At 34.6% G+C, this 27,309-nt stretch overlaps 4 protein-coding genes across 5 annotated transcripts; 1 reads left to right on the top strand and 3 right to left on the bottom strand.

Moving 5' to 3' along the window:
• On the bottom strand, positions 1,890-5,123 carry LOC18593790 (G-type lectin S-receptor-like serine/threonine-protein kinase At4g27290). The gene is made up of 7 exons (XM_018125070.1): positions 3,905-5,123; positions 3,531-3,649; positions 3,301-3,425; positions 2,998-3,184; positions 2,579-2,816; positions 2,348-2,498; positions 1,890-2,258 (listed from the first exon to the last, which is right to left on the bottom strand). The coding sequence occupies exons 1-7, from the start codon at positions 5,077-5,079 to the stop codon at positions 1,950-1,952; spliced, it is 2,304 nt and encodes a 767-aa protein (XP_017980559.1). The 5' UTR covers positions 5,080-5,123; the 3' UTR covers positions 1,890-1,949.
• LOC108662950 (G-type lectin S-receptor-like serine/threonine-protein kinase SRK) lies at positions 6,621-7,670 on the bottom strand. The gene is made up of 3 exons (XM_018125053.1): positions 7,322-7,670; positions 7,101-7,251; positions 6,621-7,027 (listed from the first exon to the last, which is right to left on the bottom strand). The coding sequence occupies exons 1-3, from the start codon at positions 7,582-7,584 to the stop codon at positions 6,722-6,724; spliced, it is 720 nt and encodes a 239-aa protein (XP_017980542.1). The 5' UTR covers positions 7,585-7,670; the 3' UTR covers positions 6,621-6,721.
• Positions 7,642-10,287, bottom strand: LOC18593789 (G-type lectin S-receptor-like serine/threonine-protein kinase At4g27290). Its single transcript, XM_018124217.1, has 5 exons — positions 9,006-10,287; positions 8,440-8,556; positions 8,213-8,341; positions 8,003-8,127; positions 7,642-7,893 (listed from the first exon to the last, which is right to left on the bottom strand). The coding sequence occupies exons 1-5, from the start codon at positions 10,285-10,287 to the stop codon at positions 7,642-7,644; spliced, it is 1,905 nt and encodes a 634-aa protein (XP_017979706.1).
• LOC18593788 (G-type lectin S-receptor-like serine/threonine-protein kinase B120) lies at positions 22,157-26,242 on the top strand. Of its 2 annotated transcripts, XM_018125008.1 has the most exons (8): positions 22,157-22,420; positions 22,642-23,949; positions 24,063-24,170; positions 24,425-24,621; positions 24,721-24,931; positions 25,036-25,270; positions 25,516-25,663; positions 25,756-26,242. In XM_018125008.1, the coding sequence occupies exons 2-8, from the start codon at positions 22,689-22,691 to the stop codon at positions 26,062-26,064; spliced, it is 2,469 nt and encodes an 822-aa protein (XP_017980497.1). In that variant the 5' UTR covers positions 22,157-22,420; positions 22,642-22,688; the 3' UTR covers positions 26,065-26,242. The 2 variants fall into 2 exon arrangements, with proteins under 2 accessions (XP_017980497.1, XP_017980498.1); XM_018125009.1 differs by lacking the exon at positions 22,157-22,420 and having other exon boundaries at positions 23,749-23,949; positions 24,053-24,170.

The raw sequence follows: 27,309 nt of genomic DNA, 5'->3' as shown, positions 1-27,309 counted from the left end.
ATCAGTTCTTGTACAGTGTTCACTCTGAGTTTTGCAGGCTGCTCTACTCGAGCCCTGCTGTTCTGACAAGTCCCATCCAATAGACCGTTGCCCGCTGTCACTGTGCTGCTTGGTTTGAATTAAGGGGTGAGATGTCGTCGGAGCTCCGTCGAAGCTATGGGGTTTAGGAATGTCTTGCACATCTTTTTCTTTTACATGGACCTTGTAAACTCCTCCATTTGCTTTGAAAGTAACTGAGGTGGGAACAGCAGTGGTTTTTTTGACAGAGATGAGCATTCGAGCAAAGTCGTATCGTCGACGGTGGTAGGTGTCCTCATCTATCATGATGAAGGAGCCACATTGTTCCCCAATTTCACTGAAGAGTGCTTCAGTCCACAGGTTGATCGGGACACCATCAACTCTTAGCCATGTTAGCCTCTCAGCAGGAGGGGTTGCATTTTTCCAGGGGACAATGGATTCGAACCAGAGGTTAAGCCATGCTCTGTGTTCTTCGGTGCAAGCCTTCAGGTCTTCCTTGAGACAGAAGGTGAGAAGAACGTTTTTGCCCCCCCATCGGCTTGCTCACACATTGATATCCTTCCTCTGCAAAAATCTCTTGAAGGATCTGGTGGTAGACGTAGCTTGATAGTGTGCCTACAGTACTGCGGTTGAGCCATTCGAATTCTTCTTGGCATACCTCAATGTTAAAGCTGGCTTGCTGCTGTGGTGGTTGTGGTGGTTGCAATTGTAGGCTGCTTTGTAGGACCTGGAGATAAGTTCTATCATTTCTTGGTGAGCTTGGCCTTGTGCGGTATTTTGATGGTCATTGTGCTGGCTGTTTGCTTTCGTTGGCTTGGCTAGGTCGTCTAGTATGGCTTGGTTATGTTCTTACCTTTCTTTGGTCCCATCCATACTCAGCTTTTTTGACAACAATATAATGCCCATCGAGTCTCTTTCCATTTCCATGGGTACAAGCTCTGTCCATCTCTCGTAGCTCTTTGTACCTGACAAAAGCGAAGGTGGTGACTTTGGCTTGGCTTTGTCTGTTGGAGATGAAGACGTCCCTTACTTTGCCATAAGCATCAAAAACCTCTTTGAGTCCTTGCCTGGTGATTCTTCGACTCAAGTTCGAGATGTAGACTGAGTGGAGAGATGATCGCCAGTCGCGGTGGGTAGTTTTTAGTGGGGGGTTTATGGCTTGTGGGTATGTGTGTGCAGGTGGATATTTGAAGGCTTGGTTGCTGGGCTGCGTTGTTTGTCGCGGCGTTGGAATGGCATAGTTTTGCTGGAAGATGTTACCTTGGGGTGGGGCCGGTTGGAGGTGTTAGGTGTTCGAGAAGGATGAGTTCGGTGCATGATGGAAAAAGGTTGATGGGGCCGGTGTGAATTGGTGGTGGTATGGTGGGGCCGCGTAGAGTGGTGGGTGGTTGGTTTGTTGTCGGTGGAGGTGGGATTGGTTTGGGAGCATGGTTGACAAAAGTTCGTGGGAAACAACAGTTGCGGTTCAGAATAGTTGGTGGATTGTTAAGGACAGCTTTAATCGAAGTAGTTTCGATGGCTTGTCTAGTTGTTTTTTAAATTTAGCTTTGAATTCTTGGAAATTTTCAAAAGATTTACATTTTTTTGTGCATTAAATATGTAGAATCATATCTCGAGTAATCATCAATAAAGGTTATGAACCTTTTGTCCTTTTGTCTTGATATGTATCTGCTCAGATACAATACATGTTGGACTTGGTTTTGTTCATAATATTTAATCCCAACTGATAGCAAAAGAATCTTCAGAAAACCCAATAGTGGTAATCAACAGTTAAAAAAAAAAATTAAAAAAAAATAAGTGTTTTGTAAGAAAAGATAAAAGTATATATTAGCTAATAGCTAATTTACATAGTTGCCAAATAAATGCTGAAATATATAGTAATACATATTGCAACAGAAAATTGTCCTCAACTAAAAGTTACTGCTAAATCTCTATCTTCCTTCCTGCACAGTTAAGGTTATTGCATTGTTTGAAGCAGATTCTACTGTTTTTGATTTTGCATCCCCATCATTGGGTCTCCTTTCTATGAAGAAACCAGGTTGTTTAGGTTGAGGCAATATGTCTTTCTCATTTACCAGCATGGATACAACACATGACATTTCAGGCCTATCCTCTGGGAACTTTTGAACACATAGTAAACTCAACTGAATACATCTTAGCACCTGAGATGGAACACATGAATTCTCCAGACATGAATCTATTAGCTCTAAGGCCCTGTCTGTCTTCCATAGCAACCATGCCTGGTTCAATTGCATAACATTTATTTAGTTATTGACAAGAAGTGCAGGACATAAGATAGTAAGACATTATTGTTAGTCAGTCAACTTACATGTCCTAGAAGGTTATGGTGGTGATCTGGATGAGTAAAACCCCTGTTCTTCTTGCCACTCAATATCTCTAACATAAGCACTCCAAAGGAGAAAACATCAGATTTGACTGAAAATTCTCCATCAACTGCATACTCTGGAGACATATAGCCACTGCTTGAAGTATCAGTCATATCAGTTATATGATTTCTTAATAAGACAATTGGACCAATGTTGAACCATGTGCAACTTACTATGTCCCAGCAACTCTGTTTGTTTTTACTTGAACTTCATCTCCTCCAAATGTTCTTGCTAAGCCAAAATCTGAAATAACGGCATTTAAGTTGTGGTCTAGCAAAACATTGCTAGTCTTCAAATCCCTGTGAATTATTTGAAGTCTAGAGTCCTGATGAAGGTAGAGAAGTCCCCGTGCAATGCCCATGATGATGTCAAAGCGTTTTGTACATGGCAATAATGCACTTCTCTTTGGATCTGCAAACCATTGCTACCCTTATAAATCTCATGATTTGTCAGTAGTAGCATCAATAGTACTTGACAATCTCTTTTCCCTTAAAAGTTAGATAAATGGTATTATCTGTAAGCTGGTCTGCAAAGACACATAAAGGAACATAAACAAGATGAATCCAATGATCAACGGACAAGAAAAACAGACCAAAAATAAAATAATCCAAGCTATTGTTTGGCATAAACTCATAAACCAGTATCCTTTCTTCCCCTTGAATGCAGTAGCCTAAAAGCCTGACAAGATTCCTGTGTTGAAGTTTGGCAATCAAAACTACTTCATTCTTGAATTCTTCTAGACCTTGTTTTGAATTCTTTGACAACCTTTTCACTGCAATCTTGTCCAGCACATAGACTTCCCTGCATACGTCATTAAATCACAGACACATCATGTTTTTCTTTATAGTACTTTATTACTTTTTGACAATTAAAAGAAAACCATGGATCATATTACCTTATAAACAGAGCCAAAGCCACCTGCTCCAACCAATTTTTCTGGAGAGAAGCCATCAGTAGCTGCAGTGAGAGTTTCCAGGTCAAAAAAAGGTACCTCTATATCTTCCTTCTTGCATTCCATTCCTACGAACCAAGAGAGTTGGCCTTTATACAACAATGATATTGAGCCTTGCTAGAAATTATTAAGGATCGTTCAAAGAAATTAGAGGATGATGAGTATGCTATTACCTCTTTTGTTTTTTCTCTTCTTCCGTATAATGCACCAGAGTACCAAGCATACAATCAAGATTCCAGCAATGACTGATACTACTATGATCACTGACAATCTCTTTCTCGCATGTGAATCACTGAACCGTTCTAGAACATTCGATAATATGATAAAATTTGATCATTTTGTTGAACAGTTTCTTGTTTTTCAAATACATAAATCAGAGCTTTGCTTTCCACTTTTTTAATTCTATCACAACCCAATGCAACAGTAAGTCTTGAACACCGTACAATATTTCATAAAGATAAAACTAAATAACCTTCTTGCATGTACCTTTATCCTTGCAATCTGTGACTCCAGTAACTAATATAAGAAAAATGTCATAAAGCTGCACTTACCAATTTCAGAAGCGTGCAGCCGTATGTAGATATCTTGGCCTCTATTCTCTTCAGTGAAACCTTGAATGTCAACTAGATTCCCGAACCACATCAAACAGCCATGTCCTTTGCCAGTAATGTTTGAATTAGCATAAGCTGTGCAAGAACAGTTCTTCAAGCACTCTTTCTCGCAGTCTTTTGTGCTCATAGTCTTATTCAGCCAGAACTCCAACGAGTCAGGCGATTTAACCCTTGAAAATTTTAAAAATCCATATCCGTTCTGGCAGATCAGTGGCATTCGCCTTCTGCATCCACTGGACCAGTTAAGCAGTTCCCATTCCGCTGGTTTTGTAGGTGTAAACCCCCTGAAACACTCACAAATTGGTTCTTTCTGAACTGTGCAGATGCTATTGGCTCCACAGCGCCCATAACTGTCACAAACATCATTTGGTTCTGTGTAGATTATGGCCCATTCTCTGGTTACATTATTGAACACATAGTAGTGAAGTAGACCAGAATTATCAAGGCTTATCATCCTATCAACCGAATGGGCTTCAGGTTGATACATATACTCCAATTCATCGTTGTTGAATACTAACTTGAGGGTAAAATATGGATCAGAGAATGGAAGGAGTCCACTGAACCGAAGTCCATTCCAGTACCCAGTTCGGAACATTCTGACTGATCCCATACCTACAACCAGTTGAGGTAACTCAGGATTTTCAATTCTACAAGTATAGTCCCCTAGAGACGGATCATCCAGGCTTTTCCACGACGTCAAACCTTTGTTGAAGTCATCGTTGATCCTCATGCCGGGTAACCAGGCATTGGATGGATAGTCAAAGCTTTGCCATAGGTAACTTTCAGAAGAATCAGAGCTCGCCATGGCATTGTCTTTAACAACAAAGTTTCCAGAATCTAAGAGCTGTGCGATAGGACTTTCTGCCACTTTGGTTGTATTTGAAGACCAAACAACACTCTTTGTTTGGTTGGAAAGAACTAGTCCAGCTTTGGTAACAGTTAGAAAACCATGTGAACCAGTTATCGGGTTGTTTCTGTTTGCAACCCAACTTACCGTCTCTGGGGTTTGCTTGTACCATATCCCCAAGTATCTGTTCTTGGAATTGCCAGGAGAAAAGAAGCCTAGCTCAAAGCTTTGGCCTGAGGAGACTAAAGTCTCACCATCACTCATAGACTGTGTTTCAAGTAAGGTATCCAAAGCAATGGAAAAACGAAAGATTTCTGAAAGAGAAATCAAGGCACAAAAGAAGTGGAAGAATTGATGAGCCTCCATTATAATTTCCAGAGGGAAGAAGTTAGCAAATGATCAGATTCTTGGGAATAATGCAACCCAATGTTTGATTGTGAAGTGGTTTTACCATAAGCAAAAAATTAATTAATATCCAAGTTCATAAAGAAATTGCCATAGGGCTTTTATGATTAAACAAATATATAACTTTCATTTTCTGTCATGACTTACTAGTCCACCAAAAATAAAAAATCTGAAAAAAAGATTCTTTATAAGTAAACTCACACAAACCAAAGCGACTCTTAAGTCCAACTAGTCATGGAGGAGGATTTTATTATAAATTTTTTTAAAAAAATTTCCAATATTAGAGTGTAAATATGTAATTTTTAATGCAAACAAAGATTTATATTTGAGATAATCTTAATGAAAAGTTATGAGCTCACGGATTGAGATAACTCTTTGATTTCGTGAACTACCATTTATTTGAAATAAAATTTCTTTTCTTCATGGGATTAGCATTGAAAATGTTTGCAGTAATTAAATAATATTTGGTTAAAGTTTTGCATGATTAGACTATGTTCAAGCCCTGAAACAAAACATCAACAGTCAAATTTATACAGAGCAGGAAAGTCTGACCACAAGAAGCTGCTAAATTGCTTTGACTTCCATCATGTTGTTACTCTTATAACTCTTCTTACAAGTCATCCAAAACGCAAAGTTTTCAATTGGATTGTCCTGATTACCTTCGTAAAGCCACACATTCAGATTAACTTGTATCATTCATCTGGTTTAGGTGGTAGAGAATTTATCTGATTGAATGGCCTCATTTTACTTGCTTACTAAGTTTTGGACTTTCATAATATAATACTCCATTGAAATGGCAGCATATGAAACAAAAGAACTTACTCTTGTATTCTTAAACCGAGACATGATACGATTATATTACTTTGACGTAATACGAAGTCATCTATCTATCCTTTGGACAAAAAAATCCCTCAATCAAAGTCACATTGACAATTTTACGAGTTATATTCGTATAAATAAATGATTACAATCCAATCCCAAATCTCCAAAAGATAGAAATTAAATAAAATAGAAATTTAATTATCGATTACATATAATAAGAGTCTGAATGTATAAATAAACTATTACAACCTATTTAAAGTCTCAAAGATAATAAATTAAATCAAATAAAAACTTAAATATTGATTACGTAATAATTGAGATTTCAAAATTTATGAAACTGAGTTTGGAAAGGTTAGTTTATGAAATTCACTAGCTTGGTAGGAGCATCCATGTTGTGGTAGTGAGATTTTGATCTTGTTGAGTTGGATTTAATTGTGATTATGATATGTGATCTTGATATCAAATATTTGAATGGTTGAGATTGTAATAATAATCTATATTATACTAGACCTTTTGAGAGGATCACGTGATTTAACTTTAAAAAGTTACTAAACTAGAGTTACTTGGGCTTGGGTCTTTACATTGATAATTGATGGTTTCTTTGACCTAAATGCTAAAATATAATCAATAAGTTGTGCAACAAGATATAATATATTTTTTTTAAATTACTGCTAAATTTCTATCTTCCTCCCACCATTGTGATAGTCACTACATTTACAGTATCCGATTCTTCCTTTCTTGTTGGTGTGTTTGCTTTGGAATTTGTATCTGTGAAGAATCCTGGCTCTTTAGGATGAGGCAACATTGCTTCTTCATTTGCCAACATAAAATTTACAGATGACATTTTTGGCCTGTCTTTGGGAAAATTTTGAACACATAATAATCCCACTTGAATACATCTAAGAACTTGAGATTCAACAATAGAATCCTCCAAACAGGCATCTACCAGCTCCATGGCCCTGCCTTCATTCCACAGCAACCATGCCTAGAATAATAGTCATGAGATAAGCTGCAATGAAAGGGAACAAAAAGGCTACAAAATCATTCGGTATACTTACATGGCCGGATAGGCTATGGTGGTGATCAGGATGATGGAAACTTCTATTCTTTTGGCCGCTTATTATCTCTAGCAGAAGTACACCGAAGCTGAAAACATCAGACTTGGCTGAAAATTTACCATTAACTGCATACTCTGGAGACATATATCCACTGCATGGAAATATCAGGAGTAAGCCCTTTGGAATGCTAATAGGCTATGATCACAAATGATTGAACTTACAATGTTCCAATAACTCTCTTGGTTTCTGATACTTTGTCATCCCCTTCAAAAGTTCTTGCCAAGCCAAAGTCTGAAATTTTGGGGTTCATATCACTATCTAGCAGAATATTGCTAGCTTTGAGATCTCTGTGAATAATTTGGAGCTTAGAGTCTTGGTGCAGATACAGAAGTCCTCTCACAATCTGCATAATAATGTCAAAGCGCTTCTGCCATGCCAATAATACTCTCCTGTCATGATCTGCACGCCATTTCCATGACTTCATATTAGGGCTTTCCAACGCTATTTGAGCTTATTGTACTTGAGATTGAGTAATCAAAGATTATGTAATGATAGGATGCATGAAAGGTGAAGAAATCAAACCGAAGATAAAATAATCCAAGCTTTTGTTGGGCATATATTCATAGATTAAAACCCTTTCTTCTCCCTGTATGCAGCTGCCATAGAGCCCGACCAGATTTCTGTGCTGAAGTTTGGCAATTAAAACTACTTCATTTCTAAACTCTTCAGCACCTTGTCCTGAATTCTTTGACAGCCTCTTTACAGCAATTTCTTTTCCTGTTGGAAGGATGCCCTGCAAGTTGCTTATACAGAATTTACAGCTTATAACTCTTGGATTTTAAGATGCAAAAAGTCGCTGAAACTTTTCTGCTCATTGGATGGCAAGAAGTAATGAGTCTTACCTTGTAAACAGGACCAAATCCCCCAATTCCTATTAAATTTTCCTGGGAGAAACTATTGGTAGCAGTAGCAATGGAAACCAAATCAAACAAAGGCACTTCTACATTCTCCTTGCAGCTCTCTTGGCCTATTCTGACACTTTAGCCTCTAAGAATAAACGTATTTGAAAATTAGTGATGATGATTCGGTAATGTAGTGTGCATTTTTCTTACCTCCTTTCCATGTTTTCTTCGTAATGTACGAGAACAGAGCGGCCAAGATATTCATGCCAGGAATGACTGAAAGCAGTTTGGTGGTCTTTGTTCTTTTCTTGTCATTTAAAGCATAGCCAGATACTGAAACTGACAAATGTCCAAGAAAATCATCTGTCTTTCTTGTTGAAATTTTGAATAAAACAAAATCATAAAACAAAAGAGCAAAGTCAAACACATATGCTTACCTCTTTTCCATTTTTTCCTTAGGACAAAGCAGGACACCAAGCCCAACACAATCATTCCAGAAATGATTGAAGCTACTATGATGATCTTTACTCGTTTCTTTTCTTTTGAAGCACCAACTGATCCTGAAAGAGATAACATCAAGTCAAGCCAATAATTTTCTTCAAGTAAATGAACCTTGTCAATTTTTTTTTCAACAATACTAATGGGTAACATAGGAACCTTTGCTAAAGCATTCTTTAGGCCTAACACCTTTATTAAAGAAATTTGTTTCCTTTATACAGAGTAACAAGTCAGGGTTTATTTTAGTTTCCACCATTAACTGTGGCAGGGCAATAGTCTGATGTAAATTTTCCAATGTGATGTGCTTTAGGGGTTTATCAAGATGATTCAACTTATTTGTTTCTACAATAAGGCAAATGATTAGAGTTCATGTTGCAGACACAAGATTGTTATCAGGACCAAGGCTGCTTGCAGATGAAATTATGCAAAAAAACAATGTGAAAACAAATTTCAAAAAAAAAATTGAAAACAATGATGAACATTATAGTTCTCATAATTTACTTACCTAGTTCTGAAGATGGTACTCTTACATAGATATCTGGTCCCCTGCCTTTTCCTGATCGGTCTTCCATATCAATCAGGTCACCATACCACATCAAGCAGCCCTTCTCACGTCCATCTAAGGTTGCGCTTGCATAAGCACTACAAGAGCAGTTTTGCAAGCACTCCACCTCACATTCCTTAAGATTCATAATCTCATTGAACTTGAAATCTATCAAGTCAGGCAATTTCATCCAAACAAGTCTTAGAAACCCTTCTCCTTTTTGACAATCTGATGGCCGCTTTTTTACACACCTTGTAGACCAACTATGATTACTTGCATCTAGTCCTTCTGAGTCAGGTCTGAACCCTTTCAGGCACTCACAAATTGGTGTCTTGTTGATGCTGCAAATTCCATTTGCACCACATTGGCCATATCGGCCGCATTGGTCATATGGTGCTGAGTAGACAATCCCCCATTCAGTGTGCCTCTCATTCCATATAAGACGCTGGATGGAACCTGAGTGGTTTAAAGTTAATCGTGTAATAATCGGATTATTGTAAGGCTGATACTTATAGTAGATCTCATCCTCACGATGCTCCACAGTTGATAAAGAGACCAAGTTAGGTGACACTGGAGTACCACCAAAGTTAGATCCATCCCACGGTCCACTGCGGTACACTTTTGCTGATATCATATAAGTAACTATAGAAGGCAATCCTTGAATGCTAAGTCTGGTAGTAAAGTTTCCGGGAGACGGATCATCAGCACTTCTCCAAGATGTTAAAAACCATTCTTTTCCAGTTTTTAAGTTCTTTCCAAGCTTCATGTCTGGCAGCAGTGTGTCTGACGGGTAATCAAAGCTCTGCCACAGATAGCTTTCATCATGTTGCATGGTTTTGTTGTCTCTAATAACAAAGTTTCCAGAATCTAGAAGTTGTGCCACTGGCACTTCTGCTTTTCTAGAGACATTTGAAGACCAAACAGTGCTGTTTGTTCCGTCAAGCAGCACAAGGTTTCCATCATTATTGACTGTTAAAACTCCATGTGCACCAGCAATTGACCTGTTCCTATTTGCAACCCACACAACTGCCTTTGGAATATTTTTGTACCATATCCCAAGGAACCTGAACGTTGAGTTTCCAGGAGAGAAGAATCCCAATTCAAAGCGTTGGGATGAAGAAACCAACCTCTCACCATCACTGACAGATTGTGCCAGACTTATCATGTCAGCTGCAAATGAATACTCCATGATTGATAAAACCATCAAAATGGGAAAGAAGATGCTTGCCAGAGATCTCGTCATTTAACTAGTAAGATGAAACGGTAGCCAATTGCCTCCTTCTATAGGTATTTTCAGTTATTGAACACAGAAGAAGAACAGGCCTGCCAAGGTTGACTTGCAAGGATTTGAAATAGAGTGGAAGGTCATTTTATCCCACTTGATCATTTGAATATACGTATGAAAAGAAAACTAAAAATAAAAAACATAAATGTCAAAATTTGTATTTGACAAAACTGTATATAATAGGATTTCAATAAAAGGAAAATCTCATAGTAATCATGAGAGATCGACCTACCAAACAAGCTTTTCCTGCTACTTAAGAAAACAAAAAAACAGAGAAGCAAGAAATTAATGAGTACTATTTTGCAAACAAAGTCCATCTTCATCCATATATTTGGTTCTGGGTTAATCAAAAAGATTTTACTAGTTGTCCACCAATCCAGATAAGTTTTTATCCCAATTCTATGCAATGATTTTGAACAACGAATTTAATGAAAACAAAGAAAGATAATAAACTAGTGCCAGGGTGCCTCTTCGGTGAAAGGGGTCTTAGAGAAAGACCTAATTTGCATCATACTTTCCATTTCCATCCTACCAATGCAGAAAAGGGGTAAATTAATTTGGCAAAATTAGCACCATTATTTACACGTTCATCACAATTTAATAGTTTTAGCATGTTTTAAATTCAATCTTTCTTTTCACCATTATTTACAGGTTCATCACAATTTAATAGTTTTAGCATGTTTTAAATTCAATCTTTCTTTTCAACGGTTTGTACATACAAAATAATTCCAATAGTTTTAGCATGTTTTAAATTCAATCTTTCTTTTCAATGGTTTGTACATACAAAAAATAATTCCAAAATGAAAGGAAGCTTCTTTGTGTAGTAGTCTGCCTAATCGAATAGTCAAATTATAACGATTCAAGTCAAACCAGTGGCTCAGTAGTTTTTTTGAGCCTAAACTACAGTTTAAGTTTAAGTTACTAGTAATGATGGGATTGGATTGTTTATAGATCTTAACAATCGCATTCACATCAGATGTGGAATGTTGAGTATCACAATTCCACCCACTCAAATCCTTAATGTCTTCATCAAGGCCACACATCACATCCATAAGATTAAGATCTCACATTGCACATCCACAAGATCAAGATCTCACCAGAGTAATGTGAAAGCTCACATTGGACAGGAGTAGGCTCTGATACTATTTATAACGATCTAAGTCCAATTATTGCCCAGCAGTTTTTTTGAGTGTAAACCACATGACCCTCAAAAACTTAAATTTTGCTAATAGTGGTGGACTTGGATTGTTACATAGATCTTAACAATCACATTTACATCAAATGTGAAATGTTGAGTATCACGTAAATGCCAATGAAAAAGCATTAAAATATTTCTTTCTTTTTTCTCTTCGAAGAAGCAGCAAAACAATGTCATTTTTATAATTGTTTCTGCAATGGTCCATGATATATGCCATAGTTGACCTCAAACTCCTGAAAATTTCGGTGTATCACGCGTGTTCATAGTTTCCATTGTGACCACATACTGATGACAATGAAGTATTATTGAAATCTGGTGCTTTATTTTGCAGCAACAGAGGTGATGAATCTCGATAAGTTGAAATAGAAGAAGACTTTAGCTGCTGTTTTATTTCTTTACCTATGTCGTTTGGTGTCTTTAGCTTGTTTGACTTTTCTTTCACTTTGTCCATTTGTTGTGATTATTTACTTTTCCCACATGCCGGAGTTATCATATTAGCTGCAAATGAGAACTCCATATTGATTAATCATCAAAATGGAAAAGAAAATGCTTGCCAGAGATCTCTTCATTTAACTATTAAAATGAAACGGTAGCCCACTGCTGCCTTCTATAGGTATTTTCAGCATTGAACACATAAGAATAACAGAGCTGCCAAGGTTGACTTGCAAGAACTAGAAATAGAGTGGAAGGTCATTTTATCCCACTTGCCCATGTGAATCTACTTGTCAAAGGAAAACTAAAAGTAAAAAAATTACTTGTCAAATTTTATATTTGACAGAACTGAATAGAATAAAATTTCAAAAAGGAGAAAATCTCATAGAACTCATGAAAGACTGACCTCCCAATTAAGAACATAAAAAAAAGAACAAAAGAATCAATAAATTAATGATGCAAACAAAGTCCATCTTCATCCATATTTGGTTCTGGGTTAATCAAAGAGATTTTATCTCAGTTCTAAGTAATGATTTTGAACAACGAATTTAATGAAAAGAAAGAAAGATGATAAACAGTAAGTGTCAGGGTGCCTACTTAGGTAAAAGGGGGTCTTAGAGAAAGACCTAATTTGCATCATACTTACCACTTTCAGCCTACCAATGTAGGTAAAAAGGTAAATTAATTTGACAAAATTAGCACCATCATTTACACCTTCATCCCTATTCTCTTCATCACAATTTAATATTTTTAGAATTTTTTTTTAAATTTGATCTTTCTTTTTCCATGGTTTATACAAACGAAATAATTCCAAGATGAAAGGCAGCTTCGTTGTGTAGCAGTCTGCTTAAGGCAATACCTATAAGGACAGACCTGATCGAATCATCAAATGTCAATGAAAAGATATTAAAATGTCTTCCTTTTTTGTTTGTGTTCAAAGTAGCAGCAAAACAATGTCATTTTCATTATTGTTTCTGCAATGGTCCGTGATATATGACATGGTTGACCTTAAACTAAAAAAACTTCGGTCTATCACGCCTGCTCATAGTTTCCATTGTCAAGACGACAGTGTAATACCCTAAAAAATATCCTACTTAATTAATTATATAAAAAGTTATAATCTATATTAAACAAATAAATATAATATAAATTCAATTTTTTATAATTGCAGTTATAATTTTAAGTTTATTAATAAAAAGAGAATAAAATAAGGATCTTTAAGTAAATAAAAAAGTTTAATTAATGTCAGTTTTAATTATCATGTTTAAGTTAATGAGATTAAAGTCAGTTTATTTTACTTAATAACAACTCACTAAATCACGTTTAAAAAAAAATAGTAGAGATCAGTTTATTTCATCATAACTAAACGATAGACAGTCAGAAGTGCTTAAACATCAGGGAAGAAGCAAGACAAAGAAAAGGAAAAAGTATTCAAGGGATTACTGATTAAGGTATGTTTAGGGTTGTATTTTCATAATTTAGGCACAAATGTCTTAAATTATTCATATTTTCTTTACTTTTATTTAAACCTGGTATTCTTCCTATGACTTTCTGGTGGCATGATGGGCACCAATGGAAAGGTTTTGAAAAGTTCTTTTCAATGATTTTTATAACATCTCGTTTGGCTTTGTAGTTTGGAAGATACAAATTTTTAAATTTAATTAGAAACCTGATTTTCAATAGTTTTAACAACCCAACTTTGAGTTACCGGAACTTTATATTCCGGTAACATTTTTGGTCATTTCTTTGAGAGCTTTTGTAGTATGAAATGAGATGTTTAAGTTGGCATCAATGGCTCGATTAGAAGCTTCCTGTGTTAAAAGAATTAAAGCTTCAAAATAGGCTTGTTGATAGTGGAAACTCAGAAATCTAGGTATTTTTGTGATGATTTCTAGAATTTTGGTTTTCGAAACTTGAGAATTTTGTATTCTTTTTAATCAAAACAAATTCTGGTGTTGTAGTATGATATGAATACTTCAAATTGATGTTGATTTTATTACTGAAAATAATTCGGGTTAAGAGTTATAAGTGATCAAACTATGCCAAATGGTCATAAAAATCTGAAATTTCAGAATTTATAAAAATTTATTTTTAAATATTTTAAAAATTATTCTTGACTTATATTCAACCTATTTTGCTAGAAACTTCAGAAAATTAAGCAATTTAAATTTTAGTGAATTTTTGTATAATAAATATTTATTTGATAAATTATTTTCAAATTAAAATATTTTAAAAAATTTTATTAAAAATATTCAATTTAAATTTTGATTTGTATTTAAAGCAGATTCACACAAGCTCATATTTGTTAACTTTAAAATTATTATAGTTTTGATTATGACAAAATGATCAAATTTGCTTGAACATTATTTGAGTAGTCCTTGACAATTTGTTGAAATGATTTAACTCCAATACATTTGTTTCTACATAGACACAAGCTTGACTCTTGAAGTTGTTGAATTATATCTATAAGTTTGTATGATTTTAGTATATGAGTGCTTATGATTCTTATTCATTAAAGTCTGATTTAAAGATTAAAGAAAAATCTAGATGCATTCATTAAGGGGGAGTTTTGAATATCTTGTTTAGTGATGAAAAAGAAAAAAAAAAGAGAATGAAGACTAAATCAAATAGAGTTAAATAGGTATTCATGTTTAATTTATGTGTGTGATACTTAGTTTTGCCTTTGTTGAATATTATGTAAAGAAAAGTAGATGCATTGACTAAGGGGGAACACCTCATTATGCATAAAGATTTGAAGCATTCATATTGAATATAGACATTACATTCTTAATTTAGGAGCGTTTCGTGATTATAAAAAATAAGAGAGAGAGAATGTTGACTCTATATGTTTTTGATAATAACAAAATATTCTCATTTATTGATGTCTAATTTTATTGTTTAAGTGTGCAGAAGAAAGCTTAAATTCATTAATAAATTTGGTATTTGTAAGCAAATCAAGATGCTTGTTCAATTACAAGATGGGTTAATTGGTTAAACAAGCAAAGAAGAAAGAGCTACAATTGAGTCACAAAATAGAAGCCTCTTAGCCAGATGATGATGAGAGTTAGTTAGCTAAAATTTAAAAATAAAGTTGATTGGTTCAAGAGTTGATTGCAAAACAAAGAAGACTTAGTCGACTAAGAGTCTATTGCCAAAAATCTGGACTTCAAGACAGAAACAACTTAATCGACTAAGAGCTCATTGCCAAAAACTAGGATTAGAAGACAGAGACAACTTAGCCAACTAAGAGTGCAGTTAATCGACTAAGATCATTCTGTCAGAAAATTTGAATTGAGCACTAGAAGACAGATTAACGGCCAAAACTGCCACCAAACTATTTCCAACGATCAAAAACTGCCTAACACCTTTAAGAGCTGATTTTTCAAGTATTTAAAAGGCTCTCAATGGCTAGAAATGAAATCAAGGCTTCCAAATCCAACAAGAGTTCAAAAACCAACAAATACTCTCTGCTCATTTACTGCACTCAACTCCTATCTTTGTAATTATGATCTGCACTTCACTTTGTACCACTTAGATCAACCTTGTGATCATAGGTACACTCTTATCACTTTTCTCCTTGTATTCTTAGAGTGAATGGGTCACTCTAAGGGATTGATTCAAGCTATGATTGCTTGATTGAGTATAGGTTCTAACTTAGTCATGAAAAGTTAGGTGTTAGGTTTTAGTTAATCCCGATGAAAACTATTGTGAAAGGTTTTGGCTAAGCCTAGTAAAAGCCATTGTAAAAGTTTGGTGAAAGCTTGTGAATTTCACCGTTCTTAGTGGATTGATTGAAAAATCCTTGGTTGAACAATCAAGGTAGTGGATGTAAGTCTTGAACCGAACCACTATAAATATTTGTGTATTGTCTTCTTTGTTTTAGTTTATCTTTCATTTTTAAATTTCTCTTTTATCTTGCTTTTGTCCCCAATTTGAAGGTAACCTTTGTAAAGAGCCAAAAAGTGCTATTCACCCTCTTTCTAACACATTTATTGGGACCAACATATTGTTACTGATTTTGTACTATAATCTATGAGTTTCTAAATTCTGAATGTTTTATGTTTATTAAATGAATTAAATTGATTTTTGGTTAGCGAAAGAGGTGTTACACCTTAAATGCCCTAAAATGACCAGCAGAAAGTTAAAATTCCTTTTGATAAGATTGCAATGTTGGTTTCTAATTCCGAGTACTTTGAATTAAGAGGCCTCAAGAGGTTTTTGATTTTTTATCCTTTGAGTTTGGTTTAGAGAATCAGGTAAGTGACTGATATCTCTTCGATGTTTTCACATCCTAAAAAAATTAGCCTCAATGTGAATTTGTGCATGATATATGATATTTTGTCCTATAATTTATTAAAATCAGGTTGAGCATGCAAAATGTATATGTATATGAGTTTCTATGTTAGATTTAGAATGTGGCTTATGCAAAGCGTGATTTCTGATTTTGAAATTTATATATGACTTTGTGTAATGTACGCATATATGATTTCGCTAATATAAACATAAATATTTAGTCTGAAACGAATATGCTTTTGAGGTGTATGAGATATGTTTGAGAAATTATATATACTATTTTATAAAATTTGGGTAATCTAAAAATATATATTTTTGTTTTGTCTCCTAGTATGGCTATGCTTTGACCTTGCCAATGAGGGTTAAATGTTGGCCATGTCGACATGTATTTTGTGATTGGAGATCGATCTCCCAATCGTACCATCGGTTACAAAATAGTGGTATTTGTGATATCTGTTTAGTGTAGCCAATGGTTGCTTTTGATATACTTCTGACCCATGCCACCGAGGTTAATTGTGGTTCTATTTTTTACCTATGACGCAGGAGTTAAATGTGGTTGTAGCATGTTACAAGACACCACTAAAATTTAAATATCTATTAAATATATTTGTTTTGTTATCTGAAAGTAGATATTTTGAAATATATGACTTTGAATGAGATTATCCAAAATTTTGTTTTGATACTTATATATGTATTAATAATTTCAGCCTAAATGTTTTTTAGCATGCTTAATCCGGCTAAAGAGATGTTAGTTACTTGCTGAGTGGTTGTACTCATTCTTATAATCCTTATCATTTTTATAGATTTCAACACGTATTCATATGTGGGGATTAGACTTGTTCGATGAGAGCTTTGGTTAGCAAGATTTGTGCATGTGTTTTGATATTTATAAGTTTTGATGTAAGTATTCGGTTTTAAATTTGTTAAGATATGATAACTAGATGAGAAATTTGTACACGTTAGAGCATTATATATATATTGTATTATTTAGAGATTTGACATTCAGTAAAATCTAAAAATTTAAAGAGATTTTGCAGTTATTACATTTAGTTTAGTAAGATATTGTTTTACATGCTTATGGGATTTATCTCATGAGTATGTGGCGTCTGTTAGGTCTCAAAACCTTGGGTTTGGGGCATGACAGATAGGATGATGAAAGTGAAGTATTTCAAAAACTTGATTAGTTATCAACTTGATGCCTTTATATTGTAAGTGTATGCCCTAGAACCAATTGGTTAGGCAAGGGATACATATTGAAAAATGCATGAAACTTCAAAAGTTTTGTGATACCTCACATATCGTGTTAGATCTGAATGTGATTGTTCAACTTGAATAATAATCTAAATCCATTATTACTAGTAATTTGAGCTTGAACTTTTGCGAGTCAGCTTGAAGAGTTGCTAGGTCAACACTAGTATATTACAAGTTGAGGTTGGGAGACAGATTTTAAGCTTAATCCCTAGTGTTTTGCTTTTTTGGGAAAAATAAAAGCCCTACTACATTGATCAGATAACAAAAAAATATATCAAAAGCTATTGATTAGGTAGAAATGTTATGAATTTTATGAATATTTGGCACTGTTAAAATCGTTCCTGAACTGATATCAAGTTCTATCATTTCCTTGTATACGCTTGAGCTAGGTTCAACCTAACAGCAACCGATAATTATGCAATAACATATGTATTTGGTGTATCTTCATCCAGGTAAAAACAAACTCTCTAGGCCAAATTGCTAAGTGTTTCTTTTCTTCTAACAACTTCTATTTTCTTAATTAGAGATTAGGGGAAAAGAAGGATTCAGAATGCTGGGGAAACTATAATTGCCTTGCTCAAATTTTTTCAATAGAACACATTAAAATCCTTCATTTCTTTTTTGTTTTTGGGACATTAAAATTTTTCATTCCAAAAAGAGGCATATAGTTTTGTTTGAATGGAGTAGTTGCAGCTAGAAAAAAACTTGAACTAGGCAGTCTCCCATGATTTTTATAAGAAATTTATACCTCTATTTTGATTGACTTGACCATTTTGAACTTCCCTTTACTTGTTAGATTTTTCCTTCTTAAGCTAGCATCTTGAACTTGAAGTTCGCTATTAAAAAGAAAATCTTGAATTGAAGTTTCAGTCTTGTCATCTTGTAATTTTTGCTTCACAATCAGAGGCAGTCACATCAATTTCAACCTATTATTGCAATCCTATCAATTCAAGGGTTTGGCATTTGTTGCAGGTTTTTCTGACCAATATGGTTTTTCTTCTTTCTTTTGAAAAAAAATGGCAAGTAAAGATTATACAACAAATGTGATAAAACACAAAATCGAAAACATAATGAAATGACTTGAAAGCATGTATCAATGTTATGGTACACAAACTTTTATTTGTCCTTATTGATATTGTGTAAAAAAGTTACGGGTGATAAACCTCAAGGATATAATGAAACATAGTGATTGACTATGTTTTACATTGATGAAATCAATCTATTGACAAGCCACAGATGTATGGCAAGATTACCAAACTTTTTATAAAATTTTTCTATAGCAAAATGATAAGAAATCTGAAAAATATTAAGAAAAAAGTGAGAAATTTTTGTTTGTTATTTTTTATGTGTCAATTTAGTGATAGATCTATTCTCAACAAACACAATTATCTATTTCCAACAATTATAATTATTGTTTTTTCAATAAATATGACTGTATGTTTTCAACTGACTTAATTATTGATGTGAGATTGTGTCTTAAGCATATTGTTGAAAATGTCCAATAAAGTAGACATTCTGCCCCAAATGTCTAAACAACGTTAATATTTTTTTTTATTTTTAATTAGGAAAAGGGGGATTCGAACTCTGCTCTTTAGACGAGGGATCATGCACCAACTAAAAGATCATGCACCAACTAAAAGATCATACACCAACTAATGAGTCAAATATTCAAGTACAAAACGATGTTAATGTTAAATAGTAAATAGTTTTTTTGAAAAGTGATTTTTATTGATGCACTGAAGCATGAACGCCAAAATGAGTCTTAAACTGATTTGGAAGAAAACTCCTCAGAACATAAAGACAGCTTTGGGTGGAAAAGAGTTATTACATCCAAACTGCTTGACAAGAATAAGTAGTATCCAAAGTGCCTTTAAACAAAAACTAGGCAATCAGGAAAGACAAACACCAATGAAGAGCACATGAACAGACCATTTCTTTCCCTTAGGTCGGCCGACAGCTTCTTACACCGGTCGACCACCCTTCTCCACCTTGTGCTCTCCTAGAGAGCACCAGAACGATGCTCGTTGGGGCTCTTAGGGGAGCAACAGATCTGGTGTTCCCTTGGGAAGCCCAATCGTCGATAGCGGGTGGTCAAAAATTTTCTTTTGAAAAAATTAAAAATTATAATTTATTTAATGATAATTTTTAAAATTAATAAAGAAAAAAATTGTTTTAAAAATATTGTTATGTCATCAAACTAATTGAAATATTGACAGTAAGTAACGACAGGACTTATGTGTTCAATGAAAATTTTTTTTAACAAAGTGTTCATTATGAAAATTGATAGACTTCTATGTAATTTTGATAAATACTTAAGGATGTCTGAGTATTTTACTTATAAAATTATAAGATGGTGGCATGTTGACTTGATATTTTGAAACATGTGACATTTTATTCAACCATTTTATACACATTATCTATTTGACTAACAATGTTATTTTCTCGTGCAAATTGATGGATAAAAGAAAATCTAAATATCTAATTGTAAGAATTGAAAATTTAATTATAATTTGAATACTAAATGCATAATTAACTCAACTCAAAAAATTAGTTTGGTTTTTCAATATTCAAATAATATAGTGTTATAGGTCCATTAATTTGTTTGTCATAACCTGATTTATATCTTCAATACTTCAAATCCAAATTTTTAAAAGACGGATTGATGCATAGGCCACCGCCTGGCAGTTCTAAAGGTCTAAATGTTGCCACATCTACCTGGAAAATACGAGGCAATGCTGAAGATTATACAACAAAATAAGAACCTGCAAACAACAAAGTTGGTTGGAAGAGCAGCTGCATTGCTGAAGAAAATGTGGAGAAAATGAGTCAAAATACAGGGCATTAAAATATGAAAATGAGTCGGGTCAGCGGGATTTTAAAGCTTATTGGGTTACAAACTTTAAGCCCATAATGTTGTTGGGCAGCCTTTAAAGTATGTCCAACAAGATTACAAGAATATGTTCATGATTTAACCAAAAGATTAAACAGTTGTTATATAAACTTACATGGTACAAGATGATCCTTTGGATCTGCTATTATAACCACCATACTCGATTGGTCTATGCAAGTTCATTTATAAAATGATTTCAGTTCTCTTGTTTTGATATGATTTGAATGACAAGGTGGTTGATACATGCTTCAAGGATTCAATTGTTGAGTCCCAAAGTAATAAGATGCATAGAGGTGGGCTTATTATGTCTTTAGAATTTTCCTGAAGATAGACTAACATTGTCAATCTGTAAATTTTATGTTGACAAAGAAAGGAATTTTGCCTCATTCCCAGGTTTCTTCACAGGAAAAAGTTCCAGGACAGAAATAGCTTCATGGAAGGAAGAGTTACCTAAAGTAAATGTAGTTACTATACCAATGCTGGGAGGCAGATAGAAATTCCTTAAATAGTTCACTTCTGTTTTCATTTTTTTTCTTTCATAATTCAGTAATTTACTTGGAGAGTTGATATGTTAGTGAAAGTTAAGCTTGACCAATTAAGCTTACTAGGTATTACTACCAATCCTGCAGATTTTATGAGCAGGCTAGAAGCTAATCTGTAAATTTTCTTTTTGTCTCTGAATCAATTAATAAAAATATGGCTAATTAAGAACAGCCCTTGAGATTTAGCTTCTTTCCTGAACTTGTCTTTCTTTCTAACTTCACCCAAGCTTCATGTATAACAAAAGCAATGATAATCAATTAAAAGTTCATAATTCCTGTTACTGCCTTATAATAGTTCAGGCTTTGGAAATTCTGAACAGGCGTGGAAGACCGGTATAAGTGAGTGCGTAGAGCTACTTTATAAGTAGTGTTGAGTTTCAGTGGATTGTGACTTGAACTTATAATCTCTTAAAATATAGCTTTATATTGATTAAATTTAGGATACTTTGGAGACTTAAATATAAAAGACCATAATTATGTTCTGGAAAAATCTCGGATGTTGGATATACTCTATTGTTGCATTAACCTTTTATGCATATGTACTCTATTATTGGTCTATTACAAGAGACAGAAGAGGAAAAATAATAAAATGTGAGGAAAGAAATTGACATTGACGAATTTCAGATAAACGCAGCTAGCAATGAAGGATATGAGGTGTTAAAGCCACAAAAGTCAGTCAATGACAGTGCCCGTAGGGAGTAGAAAATTGACCATTTCCAGTCTACAACGACTGCTGACCACAATGATTCAAGTACTCCGAATAAAATATTACTAATTATTATATGTAACTTTTACTTGGAAAGTGTTATCAGAGATCTTTGTTGGTACCTTCCATTTTCTGAATACAATTATGCTATGTCTCCAAAAACATTTGTAGCAAGGAATACTATGAACCACTCATAAATTTTGAGATTCTTTTGCAAGATCTAAGGTGCGTGGAAATGGATTAGATATGGTATTCTGTTTTCTGCTACCTAGCTGATATCTAAAGTTATCAGAAAAAAGAGCAAGCTCTATAGCTCGTTCATGCTGATGCATTATGCTTTAAGACATTCTTTTCTCCAAATTCAGTCCACACAAAAAGAGAAAAAGAAAGTACTTCGAAATAATTATGATTTAACTACACTGTGAACGAAATAATTGGGGTTGATTTTTGTATGCAATGGGCCCTCTTCTTTATCATATCATTGTCGAGATATTGAAGAGTAAGATTAGTGGTCAGTCTCTGTAAGCAAATATACTTTTTGGTTGCAACATTTTCGTGGAACTTTCTAAGTACTTCACTATCTGACTGGCTAATCTTTATCTGATCAATGCATCAATTCGATAAGCAAACAATAACACCAACTCCTTCTGCTGCTGAATAAATTAGGTCTTTTTTTCTTTCTTTTTTTTGGGTTTGCCAGAATCAATCGCTGCTTTTCTGCTTCATTTATGTCCTGAAATTCTACAAGGCATAGCTTGCAAGTTGGGTTTCTGCTCCAGGTAATTCTCCTCACAGTCCTTTCCTTAGTTTGTATTTACATTACAGGATCTGTTCCCTTAATACATGGTTGTTTGGACAATATTTCTAACTAGTCCACTATATCAAATAAGTAGTGAATTCAGACATAAGTTTTGTTGCCCAGGTTTTATTATTATAATATGTTTTTGTCTTCCTGGAAGGTTGAAACGGAATGTTTTCAGTAACAAATTATTAATTGCAGACTAGTGCGGTTCAGGAAAAAATCAGTCAGCAGAAGTATAATTGCTCATGGCTAGAAAAAATATTTCAACAAGCCAATTCGTTTATCCTGTTTTCCTGCTGATATTGTCTTGCCATATCCTCACATTCCCTCGTGCTGCAATGGACACCATCTCACCGGGACAATACATCAGAAACCCTCAAATTGTCATATCAGCTGATCAAAAGTTTGAACTAGGATTTTTTAACCTTGGGAACTCTTCGAGTTACTATTTGGGAATATGGTATAAAGAGATCCGGGAACAAACTTTTGTATGGGTGGCAAACAGAGATTATGCAGTCACTGCTTCTGCAAATCTCACTATCAATAACGATGGCAACCTTGTGATTCGGCAAGGCAAGGTTGTTTACCTAGTGACAGACATATCATCTAATGGAAATGTGACTGCTACACTATTGGATTCAGGAAACCTTGTTGTGAGAGATGAAAAAAACAATACCTTATGGCAGAGCTTCGACTTCCCTACAGATACTATCCTGCCAGGAATGAAGCTTGGTTATGATAAGGAGGCAGGAAAATATTGGTCGTATGTGTCTTGGAAAAGTGCTGATGATCCTAGTTTTGGAAATTTTGTCTTGGACTTGGATCATGGTTTACTACGTCGAATTCTTATCACGAATGGTTTTAGAACATATTGGACTAGTGATGGGATTGGAGATAATAATATGTACAATTTCTCCTGTGTTTCTAATGGGAGCATCGACTACATCACATATGATGTGCACGACATAAATGTAAAGAGCAGATTTGTAATGGATATATCAGGACAGTTTAAACAATTTAGATGGTTGGAAAGAACAAAGAAATGGAAACGCATCTGGTCACAACCACGAAACCAATGTGACGTTTATTCTTATTGTGGGCCTTTTGGAAGCTGCAATGAGAAGTCTGTGCCTGTTTGCAGTTGTTTGCAAGGATTTGAACCTGACTCTATCAAGAATTGGAATAGTTTGGGCTTTTCTGGAGGATGCAAACGGAGAAACGCTCTGCAATGTGTCAATAATACCACATCAAAGGGTGCAGGAGATAGATTTATTCCGCTGTCTAAAGTAGCACCACCTAGTAATCCAATAGCTCTTGATGTTCAGAGCATTGATGATTGCAAGTCATATTGCTTGAATAACTGCGCCTGCAGTGCTTATTCTTATACTCAGCATGGCTGCTCAATATGGATTGGAGATCTTATCAATCTGCGAGTACTGTCACTTGATTATATTTCTGGAAAAGATATTTATCTCAAACTGGCTGCTGCTGAATTCAGCACTGGAAGTAAGATAGTTAACCTGTCTTACACAAAATTTTTCAGACCTTACTCCTTTTTAACCACATTCTGTGTCTACTAATGTGCTGATTAAGGTTTATACTTTTCGAGATAAATGCAGAAAAAAAGAGGATGCTGAGAATTATTTTAATTCTAACCACTTCTCTGACATTACTTACTGCTGCCCTGCTAATTTGGAGGTTGCGGAAGAAAAATCACAAGAAAAAGGGTATGAATTCCTCATTGGAAAGAAATGTTAACATTTTCTTATCTGCAGAATTCTTAATGAGTTGGTAGATTGTTCTGCACAAAGAATAGAGTGATAAATTGTTGGTATGTCACCTGTTGTTGATAATGTGCATGAGCCATCTAGTTCTTATGTAGTCAAACCTGATCAAGTTCACAATAAAACAGTTGAGTAAAAAATAGCTCGTTTTGTTATATATGTATGCTCAAATTCCTCATCTGTTCTTCACCAAGCAGGGGAGGACTTGTTATCATTTGATTTTAGTATTTGCACATCAGCTACCAATTATGAACAGACTGAGGTAAAAAGGCTCAGAGAAGATAAAAATGAGGTGGAGATTCCATTATTCAGTTTTTCCAGCGTATCAGCTGCTACAAATAACTTTTGTGCCGAGAATAAACTTGGAGAGGGTGGCTTCGGACCTGTATACAAGGTAACAGTTAAAGAAGAAAATTTCAAATTCACATACATGCTTTAGAAATTAGTTTCTCTTATTTCTATGAGAAATATGAATACTAGAGTTCTGCTTCAGGGAAAATTACTTAAAGGGCATGAAGTAGCTGTAAAGAGGCTTTCTAGAAGATCTGGACAAGGATGGAATGAGTTAAAAAATGAGGCAATGCTCATAGCCAAACTCCAACACAAAAATCTCGTGAAGCTTCTTGGCTGCTGCATTGAGGGAGATGAAAAGATTCTCATCTATGAGTATTTGCCCAATAAGAGCTTGGACTTTTTTCTCTTTGGTAACTTCCTATCTGTTGACTTCCTAATGTTTAAATATTTGATTATAGACTTCTAGGACATGTTCATTGTTACATTTTGTTTCTCTAATTTAAGTCCGCAACAGATTCAACCAAGAGAAGTGTACTTGATTGGAGAACTCGTGTCAGCATCATTGAAGGGATTGCTCAAGGTCTTCTTTACCTCCACCAGTTTTCCAGGTTACAAATTATCCACAGGGATTTGAAGGCAAGCAACATTTTGTTGGATGAATACATGAACCCTAAAATTTCAGACTTTGGGATGGCAAAAATTTTTGGAGGAAGTGAACCCAGAGCAACCAATCGGATTGTTGGGACATAGTAAGTAATTTGCATATATCCTCTTATAAGATTCTGCATAGCTTATTCTCATTTCAAAGCCAGCAATGTGGTTTGTACGCGGGTTGCATTGATTGGAGCCTGAGCTAGGGTGTTTGCATCTGAGAGATTTTCCTGGTCCAATGGATTGAGTTTCCTTCACTACAAAAAAATAAACAATTAGAATGCACTAAAAAAATTTGCATAAAATCTTTGACCATAATTCTATGAAATATTTGATTTCACAGTGGCTACATGGCTCCTGAGTATGCTTTGGAAGGTATCTTCTCTGTAAAATCCGATGTCTTCAGCTTTGGAGTTTTGTTCTTGGAGATCTTAAGTGGCAGGAAGAACACTGGTTTCTATCAGAGCAATTCTCTCAATCTTCTCGGACATGTGAGTGACAAAACTCCGGATTTGTAACTGAACCAAGATATATATACTGTTGTCTTTCTTTTAAATTCCTGTCCTGTTACCTTACCTTCCAGGCATGGGATCTTTGGACAAACAGTAGGCCTCTGGAGTTGATGGATCCAATACTCCAAGATAGTTCTTCAGCCAATTCACTGATTAGATATGTTAACATTGCACTTCTTTGTGTTCAAGAACGCGCAGTGGACAGACCAACTATGTCTGATGTTGTCTTGATGCTGAGCAATGAGCTCACATTCCTATCTACTCCAAAACAACCAGCTTTCTCAAGTGTAAGAAGTATGGTAGACAATAATTCACCTATTACCAAGCCAGAGATTTGCTCTGTCAATGAAGTAACAGTCTCAATGATGCAAGCTAGATAAACCTTAGGACATTAAAATATTCTAAAGAAAAATCACATAGAGAAATATTTACATTTTGTTTTGACCAGTAATCCTGCAGGTTTTATATGTAGGCTACAAGCAAATCTGTAAATTTCCTTTTAGGTCTCTGAATCAATGAATAAAAATATGGGTAATTAAGAATAGCCCTTGAGATTCAGCTTCTTCGGTGAACTTGTCTTTCTTTCTAACTTCACCCAAGCTTCATGTATGACAAAAGCTGTAATACCCCTCACAAAGTATATATTATAAAAAATTTATATTTATTAAGCTATAGTTTTATAAAGATAATAAGTAGATATTATTTTAGTATTTTATTTATTTACAATTATGACCTTGGGTGTCTTAATAATTAAAAAAATAGAAGAAGGGGTCTTTAAGTAAAAGAAGAAGTTTAATTAAGTCAGTTTTATTATCACGTTTAAGTTAGTGGGATTAAGGGTCAGTTTATTTATCCCATTTAAGTTAGTGAGGTTAGGTAGTTTATAAGTTTTAAAAGAACAGACAACAACTTACGTTAATTTATTCATCAGATTCAAACAACAGACAATCAGAAAGGCTTAATATCAGGGAAGAAGAAAGACAGATGAGAGGGAAAGATATTGCTGATTAAGGTATGTTTAGGGTTGTATTTTCATAGTTTGGGTACAAAAACCCTAAATTAAATATATTTTCTTATTTTTTTATTTAAATCCGGCACTTTTCTCATGACTTTCCGGTAGCATGATGGGTACCAATGGAAAGGATTTGAAAAGATCTTTTCAATGGTTTTTGTAGCATCTTGTTTGGCCTTATGGTTAGGAATATATGAATTTTTGAAGTTAATTAGAAATCTGGTTTTCAACAGTTTTGACAGCCCGACTTTGGGTCACCGGAACTCCATATTCCGGTGACATTTTTGTCGTTTCTTTGAGGGCTTTTGAAGTACGAAATTAGATGTTTAATTTGGCATCAATGTCTTGGTTAGAGGCTTCCTGTGTTAAGAGAATTAAAGCCTCAAATTAGGCTCATTGATACTGAAAACACATAAATCTGGGTATTTCTGTGATGATTTCTTGAATTTTGGCTTTCGAAACTTAGGAATCTTGTGATCTTTTTAATCGAAACAAATTTTGGTCTTGTAGTATGATATGCATACTTTAAATTGGTGTTGATTTCATCACTGGATATAATTCGGGTTAAAAGATATGAGAGCTTGAAGTAAGCCAAATGGCCATCCAGATTCTG

This window comes from Theobroma cacao, chromosome 7, assembly GCF_000208745.1.
Source record: "Theobroma cacao cultivar B97-61/B2 chromosome 7, Criollo_cocoa_genome_V2, whole genome shotgun sequence".
NCBI lineage: Eukaryota > Viridiplantae > Streptophyta > Magnoliopsida > Malvales > Malvaceae > Theobroma > Theobroma cacao.
This window is presented reverse-complemented; position numbering and strand designations above follow the sequence as displayed.

Excerpts from the sequence above, each read along its gene's own strand:
- LOC18593788 (XM_018125008.1), top strand. The coding sequence starts at position 22,689 with ATGGCTAGAAAAAATATTTCAACAAGCCAATTCGTTTATCCTGTTTTC. Across the intron at positions 23,950-24,062 it reads TGCTGAATTCAGCACTGGAA|AAAAAAAGAGGATGCTGAGA; the intron begins GTAAGATAGTTA and ends AGATAAATGCAG. Across the intron at positions 24,171-24,424 it reads GAAAAATCACAAGAAAAAGG|GGGAGGACTTGTTATCATTT; the intron begins GTATGAATTCCT and ends TTCACCAAGCAG.
- LOC18593789 (XM_018124217.1), bottom strand. The coding sequence starts at position 10,287 with ATGACGAGATCTCTGGCAAGCATCTTCTTTCCCATTTTGATGGTTTTA. Across the intron at positions 8,557-9,005 it reads AGTACCATCTTCAGAACTAG|TTGGTGCTTCAAAAGAAAAG; the intron begins GTAAGTAAATTA and ends TTTCAGGATCAG. Across the intron at positions 8,128-8,212 it reads GAAGAAAACATGGAAAGGAG|GCCAAGAGAGCTGCAAGGAG; the intron begins GTAAGAAAAATG and ends GTGTCAGAATAG.
- LOC108662950 (XM_018125053.1), bottom strand. The coding sequence starts at position 7,584 with ATGAAGTCATGGAAATGGCGTGCAGATCATGACAGGAGAGTATTATTG. Across the intron at positions 7,252-7,321 it reads AAGAGAGTTATTGGAACATT|TGGATATATGTCTCCAGAGT; the intron begins GTAAGTTCAATC and ends ATTTCCATGCAG. Across the intron at positions 7,028-7,100 it reads ACCATAGCCTATCCGGCCAT|GCATGGTTGCTGTGGAATGA; the intron begins GTAAGTATACCG and ends CTATTATTCTAG.
- LOC18593790 (XM_018125070.1), bottom strand. The coding sequence starts at position 5,079 with ATGAGTGATGGTGAGACTTTAGTCTCCTCAGGCCAAAGCTTTGAGCTA. Across the intron at positions 3,426-3,530 it reads GAAGAGAAAAAACAAAAGAG|GAATGGAATGCAAGAAGGAA; the intron begins GTAATAGCATAC and ends CTTGGTTCGTAG. Across the intron at positions 2,259-2,347 it reads ACCATAACCTTCTAGGACAT|GCATGGTTGCTATGGAAGAC; the intron begins GTAAGTTGACTG and ends CAATTGAACCAG.